This window comes from Saccopteryx bilineata, chromosome 12 (assembly GCF_036850765.1).
Source record: "Saccopteryx bilineata isolate mSacBil1 chromosome 12, mSacBil1_pri_phased_curated, whole genome shotgun sequence".
In the NCBI taxonomy this organism is placed as follows: Eukaryota; Metazoa; Chordata; class Mammalia; order Chiroptera; family Emballonuridae; genus Saccopteryx; species Saccopteryx bilineata.
Window position 1 is genome coordinate 51,730,115 of NC_089501.1, and position 19,185 is coordinate 51,749,299.

Genomic DNA, 19,185 nt, shown 5'->3' on the forward strand with positions numbered 1-19,185 from the left:
TGAAAATTTAACCTCTAGTACTTAAAATAGGGTCTACAATAAATGCAAAACTTGGCATAATGTTGGATTGAATCTACCAGACATTAATCATCCCCAAATGACTAATTTACACATCAACGCAGGTTTGAAATGAAGCTATTTGCTACAACCAGCTTCTGCTGGAGAACATGTACCACTGAACCTGTTTAAAATATCTAGTTTTTCTTATTTTCATCATTCATGTTGGAGTAGCTCCAGGCTTGAAAGGTCTGGTATACCAGCAAAATCTTGAAGACATAAATTCTTGAAGACCAGCTTCCCTTTGCCTTATATTTTATGTTGCTTTATCTTTGCAATTTTGAGTGCAAAGAAATAGGTTCAAATAAAATTATCCAGTAGAGAAGGAAAAGAATTTGTTTTCTTCCACCTCCTTCACAACTCCCTACTCCCCACTTACCCCCCTCCTGCCCTCCCTCCGAGGATGACTAGGCTTTGGATTAGGGGACTAGCAAGGGGAACCACCCGGCTTGACTTCCCAGCAGGAGGGCTGGGGCTTGCTGGCAGCCAGAAGAATGTAACCAAGGGTGTGCTGGGGTGAAGGAGGAAACACGGGTTGGAAGCAGACTATGGATGTCCTCAAAACAAACATATGGTTGGTGTCAGGAAATTGAGAAGCATTTTGGCAGAAATGAAACTCATCAAAAGTAGTTTTTCAGGCAAGATGGTCTGGCATCGATATCACGAGGGGCAGGCTAGTTGGCAAACTGTTGTATGAATCCTAGCATGAGGTACCAAGAGCCAGTTTTAGGGTACCCTCTATGAGAACTGGAAGAAAGAGGGATGTTGAGCACTGGAACAACAGAATTCTCAGTCATTGATAAAAGGGCTTGATCTAGTGAGTATAAAATATCCCTGTCAGGAGAGAGCCCAGTCAGACTGTATCTGTGGGCTCTTGTTTGGACAGGTGATGATACTTTGAGATTTAAATTGACCCCCCAGGATGTGCCTTATTTATAATTGATTTTTTATTTAAGTACAGTTGGTATACAATCTTATACTGGTTCTATTAGTTTCCGGTGGACAAAATAGTGATTTGGCATTTTTATACCTTACCATGTCATCACCCCACTAATTCTAGTGATCATCTGTCACCATGTAAACTATCACAATAGTATTGGCCATATTCCCCTTCCCCTTTTGCATTTTTCTTCATTCATTTCATTTGCAGGGAGAAGGAATGTACAAACTGGGTGTTCTGTTTACTCAGGTATCAGGTGAGCTATGATGAGGCCAGGTTGAGTAGAGAGCAGGTAATTACAGTAAGGTGGGCTATGAAGTTCAGTGGAAATAGGGTGAGAGCAACAGCTTAGATGTGCCCGATTGTGTAACAGTACTGCTGAAACCGGAATGAGAGAGTGAGCTGGTAAAAGGTAAGAAAACACAGTGGTGATAAGTAACCACCAGGTACAGAATGTCGGTTTCCTCTAGGAGGAAATGCTGTTGAGGTAGAACAGAAGTGAAATTTATTTTTTTTTTCATTTACAGTTGACATTCTGTATTGTAGCTTCAGCATCGTAGTTGACATTTATATAATTTAAAAAGAGATCACCTGATAGTCCTAGTACCCACCTGGCACCATACAGTTATTACAAAGGACATGCCCTTTTGAACAAGTAACAAAGATGGGGGATTGGGGAAGTGACGGTAACAATCAAATAGGAGTGTCTCTAACATGTCATCTGTCATCAGCTACATTCTTCCAGAAGACAACCTCAACCATAAGAGTATCTGAGATTGAGACCCAGGGCTTGTAGAGTATGGGAGGTAATGAGAAGGAAGTTTCTTACCTCCTTTGCCTATCACGCCCAATAAACAGGACTCTCTCCTTTTTGTGTGGCCACGGTATGCAGTACTCATGCAATGAGCCCAAGGAGTTAGACAGATGGTAGTTGACCGGGGTCTGTCCCAGATTCCTCCAGCTCAGGATGTTGTCGGCCACATCAGGGCGCCATGATTATAGGTTTCTCTTAAATAAACTTCTGAGGGCTCCTTCACAGCCCTCCTCAGACCCACCACCACCACCTAGACCAACATATTGGAGGAGGCCAAATGGAGGTTGAGCTGAAATCATTTGCAACCAGCTGTTATTAATTACATTCCAGGTCTAGGAACATACAGCCACAGTGTCTCAAACACAGAAGAGTGTATTCCCTCATATAAGAGATCTGGAGCAGGGAGTCCAGGGCTGGGTGACAGCGTCACCAAGAACTCAGGGTCCTCTGTCCTCAGAGTCACCTCACGACCTAGGTCAGCTTCTATAGCACCTTTCCATGAACAGGGAAGGACAGAGGTTGGGTCCCAGCAGTCCTCCTTTTAAGGATCCTTTGTGGTAGATTCACCCAACAGATTCCATGAGAATTCAGGTGCAAAGCTACAGCCAGCTGCGGAGGAAGCTGGGAAGTGCATCATTCAGCTGCGAACATCTCCAGTCTGAAAAAAGTGGAATTCTGTCACTAAAGGGAAAATGATTAATGGTTTGGAAAATATTCTTCTTTAAGGCAGTATTTCTACATACTAGGGCATGAACTTTGAGCACTAGTGGAATGACCTTAGCTACATTTTCTTTTCTCTCTCTCTCTCTCTCTCTCTCCCTTTTTCTTTTCAACTTTTTTTTTTCTTTTTTTGTACAAAAAACAGAGAGTCCGAGAGAGGGATAGATAGGGACAGACAGGAACAGAGGGAGATGAGAAGCATCAATCATTAGTTTTTCGTTGCGACACCTTAGTTGTTCATTGATTGCTTTTTCATATGTGCCTTGACTGCGGGCCTTCAGCAGACTGAGTAACCCCTTGCCTGAGCCAACGACCTTGGGTCCAAACTAGTGAGCTTTGCTCAAACCAGATAAGCCCGCTCAAGCTGGTAACCTCGGGGTCTCGAACCTGGGTCCTCCGCATCCCAGTCCAATGCTCTATCCACTGCGCCACGGCCTGGTCAGGCTCTTTTCAACCTTTGTATCATAAATCTTACCCAGATAGGAATCTATGTGAAATGCTGCACCAGCTTTCCCTTTGCATAACAGGTTGTTAATAGGACTAAGAGGAGCACTTAAATTACTAAGATAAAACCAGCAATCCAAGCTAAAAGAGAAAGTGATGATAGAGATTTAGCACCATTTACAAGGAGTTCCAAGTGAGCTGCTCCCCTGCCACATCGTCAGGCTAATTATAATTAGATTGCATCCTGGCCCTGGCCGGTTGGCTCAGTGGTAGAGCATTGGCCTGGCGTGTAGGAGTCCCGGGTTCGACACGGGAGAAGCGCCCATCTGCTTCTCCACCCCTCCCCCTCTCCTTCCTCTCTGTCTCTCTCTTCCCCTCCCACAGCCAAGGCTCCATTGGAGCAAAGTTGGCCCGGGCACTGAGGATGGCTTTGTGGCCTCTGTCTCAGGCGCTAGAATGGCTCTGGTTGCAACAGAGCCCCCAGATGGGCAGAGCATCACCCCTTGGTGGGCGTGCCGGGTGGATCCCGGTTGTGAGCATGCGGGAGTCTGTCTGACTGCCTCCCCGTTTCCAACTTCAGAAAAATACAAAAAAAAAAAAAAATTAGATTGCATCCTCAAAGAACACATTAAGTACTGGAAAAGAAAGGGGGAGCTTGGCTCAGAACAAGTGTTTTATTGAACAAGATGTGTCGTCTTATTCTTTATAGCCATAAAGGAATTAGAGAAGCAATGTTACTGAGCATATAGCAATATGTGCCAGGTCCTAGGTCAGATAATGTACCTCATCTCTCACTTCACACATCTCTTTGAAGTGGTTTATTATTCCTCTTCTTCCCAAAGATAGTAAGTGACCTAACCAACGTCACACACAGAACTCATACGTAGTCGAGGTGGGCTTCTAATGTATTCTTCTCCCTGTAACCTGGACTTAGTTCTGTGCCTTTAACAGTTCCTTGCACACGAGTTGAGCTCAATCTGATCTTGTTTGTGTGTGACCCAAGTTCTGAAACTTCCTTCTGTGCTGCCCCCCAACTTATCCTGTCTTCTCAACTCCTGACTGATCACTGGCCTCATCTCTTGCATACATACTGAGGCCATACTCTTGGATCTAAAGCTTGATACTGCTCCTTGGCGCTCATATTGGATCATCTGGCCCTTGAATCACATTTGCTTCTTAGCCAAGGTGAGGACCCAGCTTCCTGGAGCCGCCCTTGGTGATGGCCCACCGGGCTGACTCCTCCCATCCTTGTCTATGGAGAGAGTCAGAGCTGCGAGCCATGAACCTGGGAAACCAGAACAGAACGGAGGAAGGGTGGAGAGAAAGTTGTGCCATCTTTGTGAGTCCAGCGGATTCCTCCATAAGATCCTCCGCAGAGACTGCAGCGCCTGCCCTGAACCATCACCATCATCAGTACGCCAGGTAGATTCCCTAGGGTTTCCAGAGAAACAGAGCCAGCAAGATGTGTACAGAAAGAGAGAAAGAAGTCCTGGCAGGGTGGCTCAGTGGATAAATCATTGACCAGCACGCTAGAGGTCATGGGTTCAAAAAACAATCAATGGGTGCACAACTAAATGGAACAACTAAGTGAAATAATGATTTGCTTCTCTCTCACTCTCCCTCTCTTCCTCTCTTTTTTCTCTCTCTCAAATTAATGGAAAAACTAAAAAAGAAAGATGTTGATTGATTTTTAGAGAGAGAGAGAGAGAGAGACATAGATTTGTTATTCTACTCATTTATGCAATCATTGGTTGGTTCTTGTATGTGCCCTGACCAGGGATTGAACTTGCAACCTTGGCATACCTAGACAACGCTCTAACCAACTGAGCTACCCAGCAGGGCAACACAGTTCTAAGAATAACCCGCAGGAGCTACCCAAGATGAACTGAGCCAGACTACTGAGGGCAATGACAAAGCATAAGGCTCTCAAGCTGGCTGTCTCCTGGTCAGCACATGCCAGGGGCTGTACCCCGCACCATGAGGTCAACTCAGAAGAACCAGAGTGGGCATGCAGGAGGCATGGCCCCATAGACTACAGCAGTTCATGCCGGAACTCAGTCCACTGGGAACAGCATAGACATTGGTCCCATTCCAGGAATGTCACTACCCCATCATGGCCCTCATCACTCTACTGTGGTACTAGCTACCTCTGCATTGGCCCGCTGGTGGGAATTGGATAAAATCATGTAAAGTAAGCCTGTGTTTTCACCCTATGAATATTAATTTACATGTCCTATCAGTGATGTACAAACGAGCAACTCTCTTCATCTCAACACTGACCCTGAACATTCCAGGTTCCCTTGAGCAGACATATTAGTTTTGTCCCAGACCAGATTAGAACTTCAACCAGTTATGAGCTGAGTCATGTCCCCTAAAACCCATACATTAAGCCCTGGCCGGTTGGCTCAGCGGTAGAGCGTCGGCCTAGCGTGCGGAGGACCCGGGTTCGATTCCCGGCCAGGGCACACAGGAGAAGCGCCCATTTGCTTCTCCACCCCTCCGCCGCGCTTTCCTCTCTGTCTCTCTCTTCCCCTCCCGCAGCCGAGGCTCCATTGGAGCAAAGATGGCCCGGGCGCTGGGGATGGCTCTGTGGCCTCTGCCTCAGGCGCTAGAGTGGCTCTGGTCGCAACATGGCGACGCCCAGGATGGGCAGAGCATCGCCCCCTGGTGGGCAGAGCGTCGCCCCTGGTGGGCGTGCCAGGTGGATCCCGGTCGGGCGCATGCGGGAGTCTGTCTGACTGTCTCTCCCTGTTTCCAGCTTCAGAAAAATGGAAAGAAAAAAAAAACAAAACAAACAAACAAAAAAACCCCCATACATTGAAGTCCTGACCCCTGTACCGAACATGCATCACCTGCCGGGCCGCAGTCTGCTGCCAGCCTGACAACCCTCAGCCCCTCCGTGGTCACGTCTAACCCTGCAAACGGCCCTGCCGGGAACAGGCTCTGCTGAGCTAATGAGCGGGAAGACAGGTAACCTCCACGGAGGGCAGTCAGTGGGACCCAGTCAGTTAGAGCACAGGCTGAATGATGACCGCGGTCTGGGAAAGAACTGTGTGCCTGCAAAGAGCATACTAATAAAGGAAGCGGTGTGTGTGCCCTCACCCCAGCTTTCTGAATGAAATGTAAACGGCCCTGGCCAGAGAGTTTCATCCCAATGCTCAAAGGTTGCGGGTTTGATCCCCAGTCAGGGCACAAACAGGAACAGATTGATGTTTCGGTCTCTCTCTCCCCCTCTCTCTTCCTCTCTCTCTAAAATCAATCAACAAATTAAAAATTGTTAAAGGGGCCTGACCTGCGGTGGCACAGTGAATAAAGCGTTGATCTGGAAGACTGAGGTTACTGGTTTGAAACCCAGGGCTTGTCCGGTCAAGGCACTTATGGGAGTTGATGCTTCCTGCTCCTCCCCCTTCTCTTTCTCTCTCTCTTTTCTCAAAAATGAATAAATAAAATATTTAAAAAATAAAAACAATAATTTATTTTAAAAAATGTCTAGGTAAATGCCTGTGAACAATGACAAATGTCACTCAGCAGGCATACTGATTGAACAGCTACGTGCGGAACAGTGGGGTGCTGGGAAATTAGATCACTTGGCAGGTGCCTTTAAGTTCCCACGCCACTTCTGAGAATTGAAAACGGAAATCACAGACAATGCATTACTAGGGTGGTGATGAGTAAGTCCAGCAATTTTCTGCCTCTTTACCTGAAAAATATTCAATGAATATGCATTGTATGTTTTAAGTTAAAACGCACTGTTTAAGGTAAGCATGTGACATTTTATTCTGATTCCAACTTTGATCCCATAGAATAAAAAGACTTTGTCTCTTAGTGTTAAATGAAGAACAGATCTATCCATAGTGCATTCTGGAAGTTAGGTTTAAATGTCTGGTCTTTTGTCCCACACAAAGCTCTTGGCTATATGAATTCTGGGGTCCCGCGATGTCTGAGGTCTGAGACATCCTTCCACCTGGGAAATGGCGCTCGAGGGCGGACTGTGGCTACTCCCTCATTGTCTTCCCCCCAAGTTGAGGTACAATTGACAAAAACTGTAAGATAATGAAAATAAATGTCTGGTCTTTGATATTATGTCTATTTTTGTTAAAATTTGACTTTCCATTGGCCTACTTTTCTTTTAGGTTTACCATAACCTTTCAAAGTCCAAGGAGAGGTTTGGTTTTCTTAAGGTTCCCTGGAGCACAACTCAGTCTCTCCGTTTTTTGTTTTTAAGATTTATTGATTTTTAAAAATTTTTTTTTAGCAAGAGAAATGAGAGAGAGTGAGAGAAGTGGGAAGCATCAACTCATAGTAGTTGCTTCTCATACATGACTTGACCAGGCAAGCCCAAGATTTCGAACCAGCGACCTCAGCACTCCAGGTCGATGCTCTATCCACTGCGCCACCGCAGGCCAGGCAGTCTCTGTTTTTTTTTGTTTTTGTTTTTTTTTTTTTAATTTATTCATTTTAGAGAGGAGAGGGAGAGACAGAAGGAGAGAGAGAGAGGAGAGACAGAGAGAGAGAAGGGGGGAGGAGCTGGAAGCATTAACTCCCATATGTGCCTTAACCAGGCAAGCCCAGGGTTTCGAACCGGCGACCTCAGCATTTCCAGGTCGACGCTTTATCCACTGCGCCACCGCAGGCCAGGCAGTCTCTGTTTTTGAACTGAACTGTAGGTGAGGAATTCTCAGTGATGGAGCGGTCTCCAAAATGAGGAGAGAAAAGAGTCCACTTACAACAACCGCCAGGCAAGACGAGGAGTCAAGTCCGAGTCCCCCACAACGGGCCCCTCGCGGCCACCACCATGAACAGTAACCCCACTCCCTCTCCGTCCTGCAGCTCAGAACCTGGAGATGTCAGAAACCATGGCCAGCCTGCTGACGGAGAACAAGGCAGGAAGCGGGAAGCCGCCGGCCCGCTGTGGGCTGCTAGCCTGCTTCAGGCCTACACCCAAGGGGGAGAAGCCTCGACTTTAAGTCAGAGTCAGGGTTTTATTCCTTAGGACTGGGCACAGAAGATTGAGCCTGTGTTCTGACTTAAAGTGACTCTATGACCTTTTGTTACCTAAGAATTAAGAAAAAACAACAACACACACACACACACCAAAATCAAGGACCCAGCATTTTGGTTCAAGGATAAAGAAAAAACAAGCCCACTAGGCCAATGTAAATACAACATGGGTGACTAAAGGGAAGTCACATTATGATCACATCCCAGGAGTCACTTACTCAGTGTGCTAGTTACTCAATGTACTAGTAACACATCAGTAAAATGTCTACCAGAAAGTCTTCCGTAACTGTGGCATTGGAGTGTCACTGCAGATTTCCGGCAGTAATGTGGGTTTTTTCCTCATGAGTCATTTCAGTGGGGATTTTAGAGCTTACGCCACCATCTTGCCTGGGAGTACCCACCCCCAACCAAATGGGACCTTTAAATTTAGAAAAGAGTATGCAAATCTACAACTTAAATTTTTCTAGGCATTTTATGGCTTCCTTGGTTGTTTTCAAATATGTCTTGAAATTCTTTCAGAAGAGTGTTAAGAGTAACAGATATGAGCTGCTCGGACAGCTAACCTCCCATCTCTTCAGGGTGTGCATCTTTATAACACGCCAGCATGCACGTTCCCCGCCTTTCTCTCCATCAGCTGGAAGATGGGAAAGACAATGAGAAAGCTTGTTTGGGGCCGGGCCTGCCTGTGGTGCTGCACATCCCCTCTGCCCGTCTGTGTACATTATCTGGAACTGGCCACGTGGTCATTATTTGACAAGAGAACAGAGACCATGTAGCTCACCTCTATAACCAAGAAGAGGAAAAGAACTTGGTAACTATTTAACAAGTCCAGTCACCACCATATATATAGTGGGGATATGAGATATCTCTCACAAAAATTAGGGGATATTTCAAAATGAATATGAAGGGATAAAAAAAAGAAGCATTTTTTTTTCTTTTTGTATTTTTCTGAAGCTGGAAACGGGGAGAGACAATCAGACTCCCGCATGCGCCCGACCGGAATCCAACCGGCACGCCCACCAGGGGCGACACTCTGCCCACCAGGGGGCGATGCTCTGCCCCTCTGGGGGCAGGGGGGGGTTGCTCTGCCGCGACCAGAGCCACTCTAGAGCCTGGGGCAGAGGCCAAGGAGCCATCCCCAGCGCCCGGGCCATCTTTGCTCCAATGGAGCCTTTGGCTGCGGGAGGGGAATAGAGACAGAGAGGAAGGAGGGGGGGTGGAGAAGCAGATGGGCGCCTATGTGCCCTGGCTGGGAATCGAACCCGGGTCCCCCGCACTCCAGGCCAACGCTCTACCGCTGAGCCAACCGGCCAGGGCCGCATTTTTTTATTAAACAAGAACATCAGAAAAGCAAACAACTCAAAGGAAGTTGATTATGCAAATGAGACACAAAACCAACTTTCAGTTCATTGGTGAAAATGCACTATACAAAAGGCTGAAAGTACTGGAGTATCTGCATGTTCCCTGATCTTGAAAGTGCATTTTGAAATACCCTCTAATTTTTGTGAGCAGTGTATATGTATGTGTGTGTGTGTGTGTGTGTGTGTGTATATGATTCTATGACTGGTGAAGATTAAGGTGTACATTAGTATTCACAGGACACCAAGAAGTGTGATGACAGCCTGACTGGGCAGTGGCGCAGTGGATAGAGCCTCGGACTAGGATGTGGAGGATCCAGGTTCGAGACCCTGAGGTCGCCAGTTTGAGCGCTGGCTCATCTGGTTTGAGCAAAGCTCACCAGCTTGCGCTCAAGGTCGCTGGCTCGAGCAAGGGGTCATTCAGTCTGCTGTAGCCCCACAGTCAAGGCACATACAAGAAAGCAATCAATGAACAACTAAGATGCCACAATGAAGAATTGATGCTTCTCATCTCTCTCCCTTCCTGTCTGTCCCTCTCTCTGACTCTATCTCTGTCACAAAATAAATAAATTTAAAAAAAAAAGGGTGACGACATAACTTATTAGTCCTGTCGGGAGGCAATTTTTCCTCTATCCTTCCAGGTTCTTTTGACTGGTCTGATAATTAAGTAGACACAGATTAACTGAAGGAAAAAAAGCAAACTGAACTTAGTACATACAGGAACCCCAAGATATGAGACTCGAGGGCAAAGCAGGCAATTGAGGCTCAGATGCCGCCTGAGCTCAGGAATGGGAGTGAGGGCTCCTAGATCGCTACTGAGGTCATTGCTGAACCTCAGAACAACCTGACTCCAGCTTCTCCAAAGGCCAAGGCTAAAGCCACACATGCTGCGAATTTTGGAAAATACCTAGGTCAAGGGCATACCCTGATTTATACTTTAAAAACTTACTATCTTTTTTCCCTGGCCAATTGGCTGTGGAAAAGCGTTGGCCTTGCCTGTGGAAGTCCCAGGTTCGATTCCTGGTCAGGACACACAGGAGAAGTGTCCATCTACTTCTCCACCCCTCCCCCTCTCCTTCTTCTCTCTCTCTCTCTTCCCCTCCCACAGCCAAGGTTCCACTGGAGCAAAGTTGGCCCAAGCACTGAGGACAGCTCCACAGCCTCCGCCTCAGGCTCTAGAAGGGATCTGGCTGCAATGGAGCAATGCCCCAGATGGGCAGGGCAGGGCAGAGCATCGCTCCCTAGTGGGTGTGCCGGGTGGATGCTGGTCGGGCGTAGGCAGGAGTCTGCGGGACATTCTCACTTCAGAAAAAAACAACAATAAAAAACCACTTACCTTTTTAATGACTTCTAGTAAGATTCTTTTTTTTCTTTATTTTTTTATTCATTTTAGAGAGGAGAGAGAAAGGGAGAGAGAGAGACAGAGAGGGAGAGAGGGAGAGAGGGAGGTGAGGAGGAGCTAGAAGCATCAACTCCCATATGTGCCTTGACCAGGCAAGCCCAGGGTTTTGAACCGGTGACCTCAGCATTTCCAGGTTGACACTTTATCCACTGTGCCACCACAGGTCAGGCTCTAGTAAGATTCTTATACAGAACAAGCTCATTCATCTGCTGGCATTTATCCTGTCTTGTTCATTCCTTGTTTTCAATGTCTGAGGCCCTGGAACTCTCCCTGGCTCTCATCGGTCCTTTCTTCCAGGGGCTGGGTCCCCTTCTCTGCAACTGGCTTTCTCCTGGGGTCCTACTTGGAATGTAACTGGCCTACCTCCTTCCTGCATCACCTCCTCCTCCAGGATTCCCTCACTGCTGAGCCCTGCTCAGACAATGGGCCTCTGGAAACTTCCATTTGCCTAAACACACCTAAGTTTTCCATGCCTTTGGGACACAGCCTTGACAGCCCAGTTTTCCTTATTAAGACTGTGGCCACGGCAGCCCTTGTAGCTTACCTCCTACCCAGACCTGTGCCTCTTACCATTTTGCTATTCCTCTGACTGGGCAGAAGCACTAGTCAAACATCCTAGATCATTTTGCTTAGAGGATATTTATTTTCTTCTTTTCCAAGTGAGAGGAGAGACAGAGAGACAGACTCCTGCATGTACCCCCACCAGCATCCACTCAGCAACCCACATCTAGGGGTCTGCCCATCTGGGCCATGCTCGTAACTGAGCTAATTTTAGCACCTGAGGTAGAGGCTCCACCTCAGTGCCCGGGGCTGATGCACTTGAACCAATCAAGCCATGGCTGCCGGAGAGAAAGAGAGAGAGAGAAAAAGAGAGAGAGAGAGAAGAGGGAGGGGAAGGGTAGAGAAGATGGTCGCTTCCCCTGTGTGCCCTGACCAGGAATCAAAGCTGGGACATCCACAAGCCAGGCCAACGCTCTACCACTGAGCCAACCAGCCAGAGCCAAGGCAGTTTCTATAGATGCAAGCATCCCAGCCTCTCCCAGCCTGCTGAGACAAGAAGGGAGGGGTAATGAAGCACTTTCTCTCCTGCACATCTCTCATCAGAGAAAATCCTTCTCAGAAACCCCAGGCGACTTCCTCTGGTACTGGCCAGAACTGGTCAACTGGCCGTCTGTCTGGAAGAAGACTGGATGCCACTCTTTGGTAAGGAAGACTCCAGTACCCACAACTGACCAGGGTTTCTCCTCAGAGGGATTCTGTGCACCCAGAGGTGTTGGAAACAGAGAGGGAGTTCTCTCAGTCATCACACAAATAGAGAGGTTAACACTGATATTTAATGGCTTGGTCTAGGGATTCTAGAAGTCCTAAAATACACAGAATACTTGCACACAAAAAAAGACTCATCCTACCCAATATACCAATGCCACTTCTATTGAGAAACATTGGCTTAGACCAGCCATAATTCATCCCCTGGGCTGAAGATATTACGACTCAAACACAATCATGGGACCATCAGCAAGAAGAGGAACGTGGCTCCAGCAGTGTGTGTCATGTACCCTGCTGGACGTCTGAAGGAGTATAATGATGCTGAGTCATGCTGGCACACTCAATCCTCTTCGAAAAACACTGTTATTTATACTAAATGGGTGACAAGGGGAAAACTACAGAAATCAAGACTGTCTCCAAGGTGGACTTTATTTTTTGCAATGAAGGGAATTCCCAGTAACTGGAAAACCTTGTTTCAAGAAGTAACTCTAAATTCCCCACACCTCTATTGTCTCTGCTCCCTGCCCCAAACAAGGATTCAGAATGATGAAAACACAACTGTATAGATTTGGGGGATAAACATCTCCTTTGTAGACTCTGTACTTCGTAAAATGTGGCAGATATTTAGTAAATGTTTCTTCGGTATATGACAAATACATTGATTCAAAACGATACAAGGAAACAAAACCTGGAAATTGTTCAGCATTGTGTTACAGGAAATAGGTACAATAAAATAAAAAATTAAAAATAGTAGTAAAAATTATGATAGAAATCTATTAATTTTAAAATACATTTTTTTTAGAGCGCCAGTGGAGTCCTTTGTGGTCTGCAAAGAAAATAAAAACTAAACATTATTAGCTTTAATTATCACTTAAAAATTTGTATGTTAGGCCCTAGCTGGTTGGCTCAGTGGTAGAGTGTCGACCCGGCATATGGATGTCCCAGGTTCAATTCCCAGTCAGGGGACACAGGATTCATCTGCTTTTCCACCCTTTCCTCTCACTTCTCTCTCTTTTCTCCTCCCATCCTGCAGCCGGGGCTTGATTAGAGTAAGTTGGCCCCAGGTGCTGAGGATGGCTCCATGGCCTCTGCCTCCGGTGCTAAGAGCTTGGTTGCTGAGCAACAGAGCAATGCCCCAGAGGGGCACAGCATCGCCCTCTAGTGGGCATGCCAGATGGATCCCAGTCAGGGTGCATGCCGAGTCTGTCTCTGCCTTCCCTCCTCTAACTGAATATTAAAAAAAAAAGTTTTTTGGCATAGGAGGTAATAATTCATTTTGCTAGTATTATTAGATTTGAACTACAAGTCTTTCTCCTGTACAGGTACTTTCTGAAAACTGGATGTTGTTTCACTCTTACAGATTCTAAATTTGATCATTTGGTTCAGGTGGTGACCACTAGATGGCTCCACTACACAACGTGTGTTCTCTACAGTTAGATAAATCACCTATGGAGTGATATTTTGGTGCCGCATAAATACTCCTGTTAATCCAAATTCGGAGGGACCCGAAATATGGAAGACAGGAGCAAGGTCCGTCGTTTACACATCAAAGCTTTATTGTCTAGCTTGGCCAAGCGGCGGGAACTCCGACAGAAATCTGTCGGAGAGCGCGCCGGCCCTTTGTTCTACTTAGTTTTTATAGTTTTGTAAGTGGGAAGTACAGAAGCAAAAATTGCAATTAGGAGCCCCTTACCGCTATTGGTTATAGTCACATGTCCTTTAACATGATAGGACCACGTTTAATTTGCAAACCATACATCATTTTGGAGAAAACAAAATTTACAAGCCAACACAATAGTAGAAAGATGTCTCTTTACATATTAAAGGCATTCCTATATTATCTAGTGTTTATCTGCTATCTCTCTGTCCAGAGTCACACACGCATTTACATAGGAGAGGTAGTTTCAGTGGGGACAAATGCCCGCAAATGACTCATTTCTATAAGAAAAGGTTTATTTTGGCTTTTCTCTTCCTGCACCTGGCTAGCCATTCACCCCTTTCCCCACAGGTGTGGTGGAATGTCTGGGAATCCATGTTTTCCTCCCCTTGCATTTACAATACAATGCCAAGGGCCATCCTGGTTATGCCAATCACACAGTACAGAGACTATTCTCACAATTTCTCTTCACACCTTAATCCAAATTAATAAAATGTTCTCCAAGCCTCTTAAAATATTAATTCTGTAGCCTTTAGTACTTTACAACACCTGCGGGTGAAATGGCTCAGTGGCTCCTCACTCCTATTTCTCAGCAATCTATCATCTGAACATTTTAAAGTCCATTGATAATCCTTGCCTACATCAATTATTTTAGGATTTGCATAATGGTCATTTTCTTTTTTTTATTTTATTTTATTTTTTATTGTATTTTTCTGAAGCTGTAAACCGGGAGGCAGTCAGACTTCCGCATGCGCCTGACCAGGATCCACCTGGCATGCCCACCAGGGGGCGATGCTCTGCCCATCTGGGGCGTCGCTCTGTTGCAACCAGAGCCATTCTAGAGCCTGAGGCAGAAGCCAGAGAGCCATCCTCAGCGCCCAGGCCAACTTTGCTCCAGTGGAGCCTTGGCTGCGGGAGGGGAAGAGAGAGACAGAGAGGAAGGAGAGGTGGAGGGGTGGAGAAGCAGATGGGCGCTTCTCCTGTGTGCCCTGGCCGGGAATCAAACCCAGGACTCCTGCACACCAGGCTGATGCTCTACCACTGAGCCAACTGGCCAGGGGATAATAGTCATTTTCTAACTACATAATTTATTCCATATTTATTTGCTAGCACCCTATTGTAAAAACAGGGCAAATACTATTTTTCCTTTTCATAACTAATTTTCAGTGTATGGAGTTAGTGTAGTAATTTCTAATGATGGAAAAGTCTCCTGCCCCCTTCTCTTTCAAGTATAACTAGAGAGTATAGATGTTTTTTAATCTATTCAGTATTTACTATCAGCTATAGTTATTTGCTAAAATTGCCCTAAATTTGGCCTGTTGGAGATCCTTTCAAGCTTGCTTCTTTCGCTTTTAAGTTTTACTTTAAAGAAAAACAACATACAGCTTGGCCTGTGGTGGCACAGGAGTGTCTACCTGGAACGCTGAGGTCACTGGTTTGAAACCCTGCGCTTGCTTGGTCAAGACACATATGACAAGCAATCAATGAACAACTAAAGTGAAGCAAATTGTTTCTTTCCTCTTTCTCTCTTCTCTCTGTAATATCAATAAATAAAATATTTTCTTTTCTATAACTAAAAAATACAAATGAACCCGGGCAGACCATATATCTGACCTGCAACTTGCAGCAAAGCACCTAGGAAACCTACTCCCTTATCTCTAATAACTAGCCCAGGAAGCCAGCTTGCTAAGAGACTTAGAGGAAGTTAGACTGCTATCTCTGTAACAATGCAGAAGGCTCAACAAACCTTCTACAACAGCTCAAAATGGCCGGAGTTCATTAAAAATTGACAGCTTCCCTATTTGTCCCCACTTCCAATTTCGATCCAAACGCACCCTAACCCATACATGGATGCCCCGCCTCTAGCCAGCTGCCTCCAGCTTCCACGCCCATCGCCCCCATCAGGGCACACCTGGGCCTGCCCTTTCTGCCTCTTCTGCCCGCCTTTGCGTCTCTGCCAAACACAAGGGTCTCTCTTGCTACAGCAAGTTCTGAATAAATAGCCCTTGTTTTTCTGTTTGTTGGTCTTAATTTATTTCCACACCTTACTGAGGTATAATTTACATATATATTAGGCTGTAACTTGTATGAGGTATAATATACATGAGTTAATTTACACTGAGTGCACCCATTTCAGTGTACAGTTGAATGAAGTTTGGTAAACATATATAGCTGGGTCATCACCACCCTGCCCATAATGTAGAACATTTTCGTCAATCCCAAAGTTTCTTCATGTTCCTTTCCAGCCAGTTTCTGTTCCTTTCCCCTCCTATCCACGCACAGACTTGACTTCTATAATAATGGATTAGTTCTACCTGTTCTAAGTCCTGTTGACATATTTTCATTAGCCTCTCATTCAGGAACAACAAAATGTCTGACTTAATATAAACTTTCCCTATCCCAAAACGGGAATCAGTGCTCAAATTGATATTTCCGATTTAAACAAATTACAGGTTTTTTCCTGAACTTCCTTGATCTTATGTTTGTATTTCATTTTTCTTACACTGAAGGTCTTGTATAACATTAAAACATTTGTGTATCATACAATACAGTTTCAAAACCACGGCAACAATATTACCACTCATTATAAACCATGTAACCGGGGGCTCACTTCAAACCACAAAACAATACCGTCGTAATAATGTGCTCTCCACTCTAAGTGAGGACGAACAGCCTTTTATGTTTAAAGACCATTTGCTCTTTTCTGTCCATGTTCCTGCGCATTTTTCTCTTTGGATGTGGTCTTTTTCAGTTTTGAAGAGTCCTGTGATGGAAGCTGCAGATATTTTCTCCATCTTGATCTGATTTACTGAGGATATACCCTGATCCTTTTGACCATTTGGAGTATACTTTAATCTCATCCTTATAAATCGCCTCATTCCAGGACACCTTGGGGGATAAACAGTTTTGGTAAAGCCGGATAAGGGCAGACCAATCAAAACAATTACCTGACCCCTGCAGTAACTGTAAGAAACTGCTTCTCGCTCACCGGGTAACACCATCACGCTTATGCAACGGTCCGGATGGCACCAAGTTCGGCGTGAGGAAGTGGGTTCGAACTACACAACTCATCTGATCAGGTTAACACCGCGCAGGACGCGCCTTCCCCGCGTTTCTGGGTTAGCAACGTGCCCCTAGAGCGGCTGACAAAGGCACAAGCTCCGTCCGCTAGACAATAGCTCCCCCGTGTCGCCTAGAAATGCCAAGTCCGGGATGAACCAGGACCCAGAGGGCCGCAATTCACGCAGGAAGAGAAAGCACCCGTTGCTAACCGCTCAGGACACGCCATGGCGAGGCTGAGGGTAGCCGAAACCGACCCCACGCCGGCCACCGGCCCCGCCCTCGAGCGCGCACCTGGCCGGCGGGCCGGCGCGCGGACGCATCACCGACAGGCTTTGTGAGCGGGTATCCAATCACGCGCCGCCCGGGCTCGGATTCCTCCGCCGGAGGCCGCGCCGCAGCCGCAGGTGGCCGGCGAGCGCGTCCACCCAGCGCCGCCGAAAGCTACCCGGCCGTCCTTCCCGTGATGCCTTGCGGCTGACCTCCGACCTCGCGGCGCCCCCCACCCACCCACCCCCGCGCGCGCCGGCCGCATCTCTCCCCGCCCCCGCCGAGCTTGCGGCGCTCCGGCGGCTGCAGGTGGGGGCGCGTCCGGAGCACGGCTCCTCCCTCAGCGCCTCAGGCCCCCGGGTCGGGCGCCGACCCTTCGACTTCGCTCCGCGCCGCGGTGCCCGGCGGCGGCCGGGTGAATGCGGGCACGTCAGGAGGCGACAGGTCGGCGAGTGGGCGGGACGCTGCCGGCCGGGGCCGGGCGGGGCAGGGCGGCGGGAGGAGCGGGCAGGGGGCGGGGCGGCGCGGCCTCGCTTCCTCCCTCAGCGCCATTTTGTGGCGGCGAGACCCGCAAATAAAGGGGAGCGCGGGGGCCGGCGGTAGCGCGATCGGGCGGCCCGGGCGGCGATCGGGCAGCGCGGGCTCGGCCGAGGGGACAGGGCGGCGCCGGCGCGCCTCCGGAGAGGTAGGTGCGGGCCGCCGGCGGGAGCGGCCGCGCGGGGCTCTGCGGCCCGAGCGCTGAGGCGCGGCCGCCCGGGCCCGGGAGCGGGGATCGCGCTCGGCACCCAGAGGACGACCCGGCGCTGCGGGCCCGCCGGCCTCCCGCCTGCGAGGACACCGCGCGCGCGAGGCCATTTTCTCTCCTTCCTCCTTCCCCCGGGCCCGGAGAGGTGGGCGCTCCCGCGGGCGGGCCCCGGAGTCCGCCCCCTCGGGGCGCGCTGTCCCCGCCTCGGCGTCGCCCCCTCCCGCCCCCTGGGCCGGGTCCCGGGCTGGCGGCGCGCCCTGGGGCTGCCGGGCGAGGGGAGCTGCGTCCGTCCCCCGGACGACTCCTCGCGCGGAGGCTGCTCTGCGGCCGCGCGCTCCCGGAAACTTCCATTTTTAAATGATCGGTGCATTCTGAGTTGAAAGATAATTGTTGAATTACTTCCAGATTTCCGTGAAATTTCAAAAGTCTCACCTTGGATCCTTGTAAGGTTGTTAGATGTTTTCGTTTGTTTTTTTGAGTCATGTCTTTTTAGTGGGAAACCCAAGTCCAAGTTCTTGTTTTAGTAAAAATAATTGGATGTTTGATCCCAAAGGACTGTTAAAATCCTAAAAAACCGTGCTTATGTAATAAACGATTTCTTTGCTCGAGTTAGAGAATTATTTCCATGAGGGTGTTGTTGCAGTCGTGACTTGTCCGTTGAAATTTCCAGCTCTTAGAATTTAGTTTAATTCCATTGTGGGCAGATAACGTGGAAGTCAGTTTTCGCACCGCAGCCTTCTGTGGATATGAGAGTGGTAACAATGACATGTGTACAATATATTACGGCTTTCAAAGTGCCTTACAGTCTTGTGTGTATGTAGTGGAGAATCCCTTTGAAAGTACAGGGTGGGGCAAAAATAGGTTTATAGTTCATAAATTATATGGAAGATAATACAATAATAAGTAACAATAAGAGAATAAACATTGTTTCACGTATTCAACTGTACACCTACTTCTGTCCTACCTGGCATACTTAGTAGTACTACTATTGACCGTTTTCATTAAGTTGTATATTATGTTGCTTTTGAAAAAAAATTTTTTTTCTTGCTCTTAAAAAATGTTATGTTGCCTGACCTCTGGTGGCACAATGGATAAAGCATCGACCTGGGAACACTGAGGTCGCTGGTTCAAAACCCTGTACTTGCCTGGTCAAGGCATATATGGGAGTTGATGCTTCCTGCTCCTCCCTCCTCCTCCTCCTCCTCTTCCTCTCTCTCTTCTCTCTAAAAATGAATAAATAAAAAAAATAAATTAAAAAAAAATGTTATGTTGGTGGGTCATTTAGCAAAACAAGTTCTAGCTAGTATTAAATTAGCTCCCTTTTCTGTCTCTAAATAATTTTCTGTTCCTAACCTTATCAGAGAAAAACTTTTTAATATTCTCATAACAGTATTTGGCTATTAAGGTAGTGCATCAGGCAGAACTCGATGTTATAAATAAATGTTTTTCTC

General features: G+C 47.3%; 1 protein-coding gene and 1 long non-coding RNA gene across 5 annotated transcripts in view; one reads left to right on the forward strand and one right to left on the reverse strand.

Moving 5' to 3' along the window:
• Positions 1 to 2,089: 2,089 nt before the first annotated feature.
• On the reverse strand, positions 2,090 to 17,117 carry LOC136316002 (uncharacterized). Its single transcript, XR_010727633.1, has 2 exons — positions 16,608 to 17,117; positions 2,090 to 2,469 (listed from the first exon to the last, which is right to left on the reverse strand). It is a non-coding gene; the product is annotated as an uncharacterized lncRNA (long non-coding RNA).
• Positions 17,118 to 17,265: 148 nt separating this feature from the next.
• The window catches only part of WTAP (WT1 associated protein), a 29,932-nt gene continuing 28,012 nt past the window's right edge, over positions 17,266 to 19,185 (forward strand). For 2 of the 4 annotated variants that reach the window (XM_066247695.1, XM_066247697.1), the window contains exon 1: positions 17,510 to 17,674. Coding sequence is in view for 1 of the 4 variants with exons in the window: in XM_066247696.1 (XP_066103793.1) it covers positions 17,409 to 17,433 (25 nt within the window). In the remaining 3 variants the exon portion in view is untranslated. Of the gene's footprint in view, positions 17,434 to 17,509; positions 17,675 to 18,139; positions 18,183 to 19,185 lie in introns of those variants that run through there. The other 2 variants (XM_066247698.1, XM_066247696.1) reach the window with 2 other exon arrangements.